The sequence below is a fragment of the Vidua chalybeata genome, chromosome 10, assembly GCF_026979565.1.
Source record: "Vidua chalybeata isolate OUT-0048 chromosome 10, bVidCha1 merged haplotype, whole genome shotgun sequence".
NCBI lineage: Eukaryota > Metazoa > Chordata > Aves > Passeriformes > Viduidae > Vidua > Vidua chalybeata.
Window position 1 is genome coordinate 11,157,368 of NC_071539.1, and position 10,125 is coordinate 11,167,492.

Here is a 10,125-nt window from a genome sequence, read left to right on the forward strand (position 1 = left end):
GTTTTCCATAGCTTTTTCTGAGCACAAAGGTTATTTCTTGCTGTGAAGATTTCTTTCTTGTTTAGCAGAGAAGAAATGTAGGTGTAATTACAAATCTCAGATCACTGATTTCTCCTGTTCAGTGATTGAGGAGAATTCTGGGCCTTTGTCCTAAATGGCCTTCAGTTTGTTTTAAGGTGGTGGGAGCTGTTTTGTGACTTGCAACAGGTGGGTCACACCAAGCAGTGGCTCAGTGGGCACTGAATGTCTACACCCACTGAATATCAAGGATTTGTTTCTTTGGGCCCTCCAGGCCTGTGTTCCTCCTTGGGGTACACAAATAGAGCACAAATACTGCCTTAATTCATCCTCCTCAAATACACTTCACATGCAAAGAGTTTATGTACAAATATTCTTTGCATATCAAGAATTTTGCATCAACACTTGTGAGCCTCTCTTCTTCAGTATCTGTATAGAATAAGAGTTAATGCCTTAATCATACTTCTGTTCTAGCCAAACTCTATGGTAGGTTTTGAGGACCCATCTCCTGCACAAGAGGGCCAGGAAAAGGTCACAGCAACTCTTAGTTTTGCTGGGTTAATGTTTTGTAACCAGTCCAGTAGTACATTGCTTCATTATTCAAATTCTGCTGACAGTCTAGCTGATGTTTTGATCAGCTGTTAATATTTAATTGTTAATTCCTGTTTGATTTAATACTGACACTGGTTTCATGACTGCAGGATTCACTCCTCATTAGCTCATTATCAGGTCACAATGCAGATCTATTCTAGTTTAATTGTATATTCATTAGCAAGAAACCTCCCAGAAAGTAAACAGGACTTATTTTTTCTTTCAAAATCACAACCAGTCCCTAAGGCTAAGGATGTATCAGGTAAGCTCAGTTATTAAGTATTTCCTTAATACCTACCTGCATTCCATTCAGTAGCAGCTCACTAGGAATGACAATAGACTGATTTTCCCCTCTTGATGGCCATTGTTGGTTTACCAAGGCTTTTTGCTCAATTGCAATTTCCAGCTGAGCTGAGGCCGAACATTTAATCCATCACTTCCAACAGCTTTTTAGGTTTCTCCATATTTTCACTAGCTTACAATGGGCATTTTTCTATGTTTGGGCACTTTTCTATGTTTGGGCACCTCTGTCCTCATTTTCCAGGGCATAGGGAGAGTCAGTGATTTAGCTGAGAGCTGGGAGTATCACCTTTCCTGCCTGTGTGCTTGCCCCAGGGTGCTTCCTTGAACTGACGCTCCCCATTGTCCTCTCCCCTGACATCTCCGTGCCCTCTGCCAGGGATCTGGCTGGTTGCAGGTTATGGAAAATAGTAAAGTGTTTAGGTAAGATCTTTGCTAAGTTGATTCCATGCCTTACAGATAACTATTGATTTCCCATTTTGATACAGGCAAGTGAGGGAGATAAAATAATGACACCTGCAATAGCTGTCCTTTTCTGCCTGCAGCATCTTGTCCTCTCCCTGCCTAGATCAGCCTTGCTCATGAGGGCTTTTAACATCTCCAGCTGTAATTAGTGCTCACTCTTACTGTGACCTTGTGAACTAGGCTGTCTCCTACTGCAGCTGCATCAGTGTTTCCCAGGATATGGATTTCCTGCCTTTTCACAGACATTGCCATGTGATTTTGGTGTGAATTCAGTGGATGCGAACAATTATTTCCAGTAGACAGGAGCAGCAGTGCAGAACTGTGCTTTTCTTACACGTGTAACATCAGTGGGATAGAATAAACACAATTGCCTTTGAGTGTCGCGTCTCTCTAACCCACATCCAGGTTTTGCTCAGAAGGTGTTTTGCCAAGTGACCTGCTTTGACTCCTGTGAAGGGAATCACTGCTCGCCTGCAAGGACACACAAAAGGCAGCAGCACAAATAGGACCAGCCCTTGGGCATGGGGGATTGATTTTGGAGGCTGCCTAAAGCTCAGACCCCAGTGTACACCTGCAGCAATGCATCTTCAGCAGCTGAAGACTTTGTCTCTGCTTAGACACATCTACTTAGAGTCATTTCCTAAACTTTCCAGGAGAGAAAAGTAAAATTCCACCAAGAATGGAAGGTTTTCTCTCTCAGCTGGGGCCAGACTCCTACAGTTTGCTCTTCTGCATCTGTTAAATATTGTGGGCAAGTGATTAATGACCGAAATACTCTGTCCAACCGCTGTTAACGGCAGCGAGAACTATTTTATCCCTGTAGCTGCTGGGTTCCTGCTGTAAAATGCCTTTGAGCAAGGAAGAAAAGAGCCAGAATTGTGCCATCTAGTGACCCAAAGAGAGCGGGCATCTGTCCCCAGCCCTGTCCTCATCCTCCCTGTGCAAAAATCTTCAGCCCATAACGCAGAATTTTGGATGACAATTAAAAAAAAATTAATGAGCATATAAATTATTTTCCCATCTTTCATGTCCAACCCTCCTGGCATTCCAAACTGATGCCCTGTTATGGCTCAGCTACCTCTGGTTTTGCTCTATTTTGCCTGAGAGCCACTTTATGACTTTATAATTCAGCTCTTAATCTGCAGACATGAGAGTCCAGCCATGTGCCTCACCACGCTCCCTTTGTCTTTTGCTTGGTCACCAAGCAATTGGCTCCTCTGCACCACTCCCATTTTCCCCCTCAAGTCTTGCTGATGCCAAGTTCCCCCAGAAACACATCTGCCTTCTAGTGTTTTCTGCTTTTTTCTAGAGCTGTTTGCTATTTCTTCTCAAAGTCAGCAGGAAGTGTAAATCAGAGGATGAGTGGCAGCCAGAGAGTCACAGCAGGACAAGTGCTTTTCCAAGGTGAACCCTATTCCTAAGGTGATGAATTATAAGCAAATGGTTCTTCTTTCTTTGCAATTCTGGAAACATCAGCCAAACTGCTTTAACGGCCCTCATTAAGAGCTGAGTACTTATAAAAATATCAATTACCCAGCAAAATCTCGGCTTGTGTAAGACTGGGAACGCAGGTCTGGAGAAACCTTGTCTGTTCTGCTGGAGAACACAGGAGTGAGGTGGCAAGCTGGGAGAAGCAGCTTCCATTGGGAATAATAAGTTGGTGGAGCCACCCAAAATGTTTTTGTAGAAGAAAGAAACCCATCCTCTTCTCCATTCCAGTGATCAGGAAGCCAAGGGCCAGGGCCCTGAGCCCCTTCTCAGGGTACTTCCCTTCCTTACCCCAAGCCAGCAGCAATATTAGTTTATGTCTTCCCCACAGCAGCTCTACATGAGCTCTTTCTTGCAGATACCTCCTGGCTTCCAGCAGTTTTTGGAAGCTCCTGTGGCTCCTGTCATGTTGCACAGGTACCACAGCACACAGGTTCTCCCACGCTGGTGACTCCAGATGGAGCCTGATTTTGTGACAGCCACTAGCTTACTTTACTGTGAGCCACTTGTCACAGTTCTAATGGAAAAATTTGATTCCTTTTGTGCATAATTAAAGCGCCTCAAACATGAAACTGAATGCACTTGAATGCACACAAGCAGCAGGGGAACAAACCCCTTCCCTCGAATGTTTTGTGTGCTGGAAGTCTTGCTTGCCCTCTGTTGGGTGGCTAGGGAAGGATTTAGCACCTCGGGAATCACAGGTCCTGGAGAAAGAGGGATGCAGAGGGAGTGGAGGCATTGAAACCTGAGCAGTCCTTGCTTGTTAACCTCTCCAGCCATCTGATTAGAAGGTGACATTCAGTGAAATTAAAGGCAGCAATTTATTTAGAGCCAAGCCATTAATAAACAGGAGGCAGTAATGTTTTATGCAGCACATAATGCAGACAACCTGTGGAGTTCTCTGCCATGAAGGGGTCACTGAAGCTAACAGCGTGTAGGTGGGAATCAAGTGACAGCTGATTTAATGCCCACTAACAGGCTATGCAAGCTGCAGTGACAAACATAATCAAATCTCATGCTTCAGGGCATAAATTGAAGGGGTTGAGTGGTGGAAGCAGTTATGTACATGAAAGATCTCATCCTGAGAGGTGCTGATTACCTGCAATCTTACCAAGATCAGCCAGCAAAAGGACACTCAGAAGTTGCTCGATTTCTCCCCTGGCTGAGTCTGTACTTGCTAATTTTCCTTATTAATAAACCCAGTAATATTTTAGCCTGCTGGCACAAACATTCATTTGGCTACAAGTGACATTTATTTCCTTTCACACAAGAGTCAAACATTAAAGCTGCTTCTAAAAAAAGATTTTAGGGAGATAATTTGCAGTGGTTTTGGCAAATATTTTTTTCTCAAAATATGTTGTAATGCTTTATCTAACAAATGTACTTACATTGAATCATTATAAGAATATGATAACCTTTAGTGCATTTATCTTCCCAGTTTCCTTCCTGAGCACGGGAACTGGTGCTAACCTCACTCTACAGGTGGGGAGGTGCTCCATGAGGCAGCCTGTGGGCTCTCATTAATCTTTTGGGATTTTAATCCCAGATGGACCCAGCTGCCCAAATTGGGCTCATGGCTCCATGGAGTACAGAGCACGGGACCAGGGCTGACATTACCTTCTGCAGCAGGAGAGGTCTGGCTGCACCCCCAGCCCTTGCCACTGAGAGAGCAGAGGCACAGAGGTCAGACAGGCTGAATTCAGCCTTCAGTGACCTGCCCACGACAAACAAAGGGCAATCTTTGCTTTCATCTGGAATCCAGCTAAGGGGAAAATTCAGCATCTTTCTTCAGTAATTTGAGAACTAGTTAGGCTAATACTTCCAAGGAATGACTTTGGTTGAGCTGATCCTGCTTGGGCACAAGGCAGTCTGGATGGCTTCTTAAAGTATTTTTCCATCCTGTCTGCAGTGATCACCTCAAAGAAAATGGCATTCTTTATCTTAATAGATTTGTCTAGCTAAGTACTAAGTACCTAAGACCCTAATTCATGTCTGTGTGGAACTTCCACGTGGGTTCTGGGCCATTCAATGCCTTCTGGTCTGCAATGCTAGGGCAAGAGTAGCTGAGAACAGTCATAATGAAATTAAGAACAGCTCAAATGAGCAAACTCACTTTTTTTTTTTAAGGCTCTGTAACCAGCTCCTGCCACTGTTACTCCTACATAATGCCTGTCTCTTGTTTTCTCTTCCCTGGCCATAAATTTGCTGCCTTTTGCACTAGACAAATCTGATATGCTGTGCTAAACATTTTAAATGTGGCAAATGATCTTTCATCACAGAGTGGCATGATTGCATTGCAATGTATTAGAACAACATGACTTTGCCAGAGGGTGTTTCTTGGCACAGTGCCGAGTGAAGGAGGCAGCCCAAGCTTGAGAAGAAACTACCAAGTCATTTATCAAGATTTGGTCCTAAAATACATGGGGTTGCACCAGCTCAAGCAGCCTTAGAGAGATAAATCTAGAGGCTGAGCCAGAAACCCCAAATGCAGACAGGCCTTTGAAGAAGCTTCTTGAAATCCAGAGATATCAAAATGTCAAGCTGAACTCCTATGACAGATTCAACACAAACTTTTGGCATTTATTCTGTTGCATTTAGTCTTGTCTTTCAGGTTCAGATTAAATATGTGCTGCTTTTCAGTCTCTCAGCCAACCTGTGGAAATGGCTGATTTGATCTCACACCCCTTTGGCACGATGAATGATCTCTGATGAACCAAGTAGGATCACTGAAAGCCAACATGTGGTGTCTAGAGCTTGTTTTCCTTCATAACATCCTCGTAAGATGGAGGCAAGTCAGTTCCCCCAAGGCTGAAGCATGGGACAGGAGAAGAGGAAACCTCTGCAGTCATGCAGGGGCTCAGGGATCCAGAGAATGGGCACGGAGGTGCTTCAGTAGCTGGGGAAAAAGCAAAGTCACAACTGTACAGCAGACAGGCGTGAAGGGCAAGTGTGGGAGTGAGAGGGGCGAGCCCAGGAGCAGCTGCCAAACCACTTGGAAACAAGAAAGGCACGGACGTAATTTTTGAAGGATGGCATCATAGAGTCTTTCACCACAAACTCCAGATACAAGAAGTTGGGACAGAGGAATTTGGGTTGGTTTGGGTGGGTCCTCCCTGTGGAGACACTGTCTATGACCACCCAGAAAGCAGGTAATATGTCCTCTGGGAAGGGCTTAGCCTAATGACAGGATTAGCTTTATTTTTCTTGGAGGGATGTTGTCTGGCTCAGCCTGCTGATGCTGCTGGCCATACTCCAGATCAGTTCTGTTTGCTACACAGTCATTATAGCCCAGTCCTCAAAATCTGGGTGCTCCTGGGGAAATGTTGAGGGTGGCTGCCACAATGAACAGCACCCACCACGACAATCTTTTGACAGACCAGGGTGTGTTAGCCAGTCAAGCTGTACTGGGGTGCCTCGAATTAGACCAGTACAGTTTTGCCTGTGAGAAATGAAGGACACACGCTGGAAAGGGCAGCCTGACTCCAGAGCCTATAGTGAGTGGCCTGGCACCGATGAGAAAGTCCCACACACCTCCAGTGTTTGCCTGGCCAAGTCCCAGCTAGGCACCTTTAGGACACATGGACACACAGGGACAGCACCAAGGTATGGCTCAGTGAAAAGTGGATGTGGCTTCAGCCCCCCAGTCCATGGTCTGAACATGTCCCCAAGATGCCAGAGCTGGGCACCCCATTGTTCACCAGCAATACAGCCCCTGGCTGCATCCCAGCTCCCAAGCCTGACTGCTTTTTACTGGGTTATGGATGGGCCACAGGAAGGCCACCAGGGCCAGCAGGACCTTGCAGCAGGGACAGGACTAACCACAAAAGGCATCTGAGCTGCTGAGGGCAAAGACAGCCATGGTGCGTCGGGGGAGGCAGCTCCGCCACTTCAGCCAGCACTGCAGGCAGCAGCAGATCCCGCAGGACAGGAGCACGGCCAGGAAAAACAACACCAGGAACCTAAGGCAGAGGCAGCAGGGGAGGAACAGTACTGTCACCATCTGCGGGCAGCACCGACAGATGGCTGCATGTCTTCAAATTAACATATTCATTAACATCTTTGCGAATAGCCGTTAAATGTTGTGGTTTCCCGACCAGCACACTGGACATGATCAAAGTCCCCAGAAACCAATGTCTCACTCCTGAGTGCTCAGCAGCGACTGCTGGCTGGAAATTCAAACATTTTTCCCTGACACAATCCATCGTTTTTTCCCAGCTCAGTTGTCACTGTACAGTGAGGAGGATATGGATAAATGATTTCCATTAGTTTGTAAAGACAGAACACAGGGACAGCCCAGGAGCAATACTCTCTAGCTATCAGTCTCTCTTAATGCCTTTCTCTTCATATATCCATCAAAGAATATTATTTGCCAGTTTTTCCCCTTAAAGCAGATCTGAAACTTACCACACATACCAGCTGCTAAAGTTTTCATCGCTCTGTCCAATGCACCTAAAAAGGGAAGAATAAAAAGGACTTCCAGTCCAGCGTGAGGGGGCGGCTGTACCCACCCCAGCACACCTACCAACACAAAGACAAGCACCATCAGTAAGCAGAAGATTGAGAAGTTTTCTTCCATGAAGGGAGCCATTAAAAATTTCTCTATGTGGATGGGAGCAATGCAGATGATGCAAGAAGCAGAGTGCCACTTGTTTGCCTTTCAACACTGGCACCTGCCACCAGCGTTCTTGCTGAAAACCCAAAGGGTTCCCAGCCTCTATTTTCTCTTTTGGAAAAAAGCCCCAACCCTAAATGACCTTGTCCTGGAATTCCTCATTCCTCTGCTGTGCTGGTGTGCCAGGCAGGAGCACAGCACCCCTGAAAGAGCCTGGGGTGGGGGCAGCCATGGGTGAGAGAATGAAGCCACACTCACCTCTCGCCAAGCTCACAGTCCGACCCAGAGTCTGCTGACTGAAAACACACATGTAAATCAGAGAGGGCAGGTATGTTTTGTTTTTTTACAATTTACCAGTATAATTACTGTTCTTAGAGTGGGAAGTTGGAGGGGAAGAACAAAACAAGTGCTGATCCTGCAGGGTTGAAAGCAGACCTCTCCTTAGGGATCTGGCTCTGTGGGTCTCTGCTTTGAGCCAGCCCAAATCGAAACCAGCAGAGAACCTCACCAAGAGCTCAATAAATTCAATAGCTTGCAGATGAAAGCTAGGCCAAGGAGAAAGCATTCCTTTTGATGTGAAAGAGGGAAAGACACGAGCAGGGAAACACCAGCTGGAGTCTGAGACCTGCTTGCTGCACTGGGCTTTGCTATTCAGAAATACCTGGTGAAAATGCTCATAACCAAATTCTTGTTCTGTGGCTCATTTTTTTTGGGGAGCTAATTGTGAATGGAGCAGTAAATTGGAGCTGTTTTGACCAGAAATGTGCTCTACCCAGAATTTTCCTGTTTTCAGATAGCAGTGGTGCATCATTCCCAGAGTCAGGTTTCAGGTATTGCAAATATGTGAACCTGAAACTTGTTTTTCAGGTATATTTTCTATTCTCAGCTTAAGCCAGTTTATTTTTGCAAGCCTTGTTGATCATAGCCTCAGTTTCATATTATCTGTGCAAAAAGTAACCAGAGCAGTTCATCAGTATAATTGAATCCAATTCAATAGATTCTTTTGGCTGACTGGTGTTAGGTGTGTTATTACAGTTGCCCAATGTTGCTACAAAAAAATTCATATCGGGTATAGAATTGTGATAACACTGGAAATCAGAATGAACAAGATAGAGGAATTTAGATTAGTTTCTCGGAAAAAAACTATTAGAATGTAATTTGTAAATAATTACTTTGGATTTCCCTCTGCATATATCCCAAATACTTAGAGATTTTTGACTTTCAGTCAAACTGGAAGGCTGTGTTCTGAACTAGAAATTTGTATCAAATATGCATAACTGAAAAATATCTTTTAAAATCTCTAATTAACAGGTTCTTTTTGTTATGCAAAGCTCAAGCCACTGTAAACAGCAAGACATCCCCCCTGAGATCTCTATGTGTCTGATCCTGTGCAAACACTGCCTTCCAGTCCCTAGTTTCACCAGAGGTCTTTGGGTATAGTAAATCTTTCATATAAAGCATTATCTGTGAAATTTCACGAGTGGCTGAAACTCAAATGAGGAATAGAGAAAAAGATAGAAGCTTCAGCTCTTTCAGACGTGTCCTTTTGAAACTGAGCTAATTTGCCATGTCACACATGCACCCCGATGCAGAATATTTTAATTATTTTGGGTTTTTTTGCATTTCAACTGATGATTAAATAACAAGTCAAAAGCAGATAGCTGATTGCTGTGATTACATGTACCCTGAGTATTCTTCATGGCTGAATGACAACCTCTGGCCTCTCTTTTATCATCCTTCAAACCAGCTCAGCAGAGCCACCTTAGCGTAGTTGAACTGCAGCAAAGTGCATCTGCTCTGAGGCAGGAATCTATCACAGCAGCCAAACACCCACCCGTGCTGCTGAAGCCTCAAGCTCTTCCATTTCAATAGCCACAGACAGAATAAAGGACAAAGGCAGTAGTGTTTTCTCTGCATTAACTGGAATTTTTGTGAGCATTAAATCTTCCCCAAATTCATTAGGTCCTCAAAAAAAAAATTCAAAAAATAATAATAAAAAAAAGAAAGCTGATGACTAAATTATATAAAAGCTGGCACCTTCCCCCTCCCAAAATCCCTAAAATCAGCCTGATCCCAGTGAAGGGTTTGGTTACCTGGAAGAAGGTTAAACACAGAACTCCAGTTCCTGCTGTGATCCATGAAGTTAAACACAAAGCTCCACGTCTCCGCATCATTAGTGTGAGAAACACTGGAAGAGCTTTGTTTGCAGCAGTGTTTTATCCTCTGTAATTTGGTGCTTTTAAAACTTCTCTGCACATCGTGCCTGCAGGCAGAGAACACGTTACCCAATGGCTTCCTGCGCCTCAGAAATTACCGCTAGCCAGGGAGGGAATTTGGGTTTGCGGGGACACAAACAGCTACCAGAAGTTAAAGGAACACTGGTTTAAGGTCAGCACCTTGCAGTTGTTTCGGTATTTTCCTAGCTGTTCACAAATTCCTGCTGCTGAGGCTTAGTTCCATATTAACCCACGGCTGCATTTAACAGGACCTGCTATAAATAGAGAGTCACTGGTGTCCATGCAGTGGGGCCACATTTCATGGCATGCTGCCTTCAGATGGAATATTGGCATTACAGAAAAAGCAGAGTTAGCTCTAAGCATGTCCTGTGCACTGTGCCTACCATCTCAAACCTGCACCAAGGATGAAGGAAA

At 44.7% G+C, this 10,125-nt stretch overlaps 1 protein-coding gene across 1 annotated transcript; it reads right to left on the reverse strand.

Annotated features, from left to right (window-relative positions):
- Window positions 1–5,609: 5,609 nt before the first annotated feature.
- TMEM207 (transmembrane protein 207) lies at window positions 5,610–9,669 on the reverse strand. Its single transcript, XM_053952303.1, has 5 exons — window positions 9,568–9,669; window positions 7,733–7,770; window positions 7,267–7,311; window positions 6,682–6,821; window positions 5,610–5,758 (listed from the first exon to the last, which is right to left on the reverse strand). The coding sequence occupies exons 1-5, from the start codon at window positions 9,646–9,648 to the stop codon at window positions 5,610–5,612; spliced, it is 453 nt and encodes a 150-aa protein (XP_053808278.1). The 5' UTR covers window positions 9,649–9,669.
- Between the last annotated feature and the right edge of the window lie 456 nt (window positions 9,670–10,125).

What these genes read in the sequence shown, in the direction of transcription:
- TMEM207 (XM_053952303.1), bottom strand. Translation starts at nt 9,648, where the DNA reads ATGATGCGGAGACGTGGAGCTTTGTGTTTAACTTCATGGATCACAGCA. An exon ending in GACTGTGAGCTTGGCGAGAG is followed by an intron (nt 7,312 to 7,732) that starts GTGAGTGTGGCT and finishes TTCCCTTTTTAG; the next exon opens with GTGCATTGGACAGAGCGATG. An exon ending in CAGCTCAGATGCCTTTTGTG is followed by an intron (nt 5,759 to 6,681) that starts GTTAGTCCTGTC and finishes CTTTTTCCCCAG; the next exon opens with CTACTGAAGCACCTCCGTGC.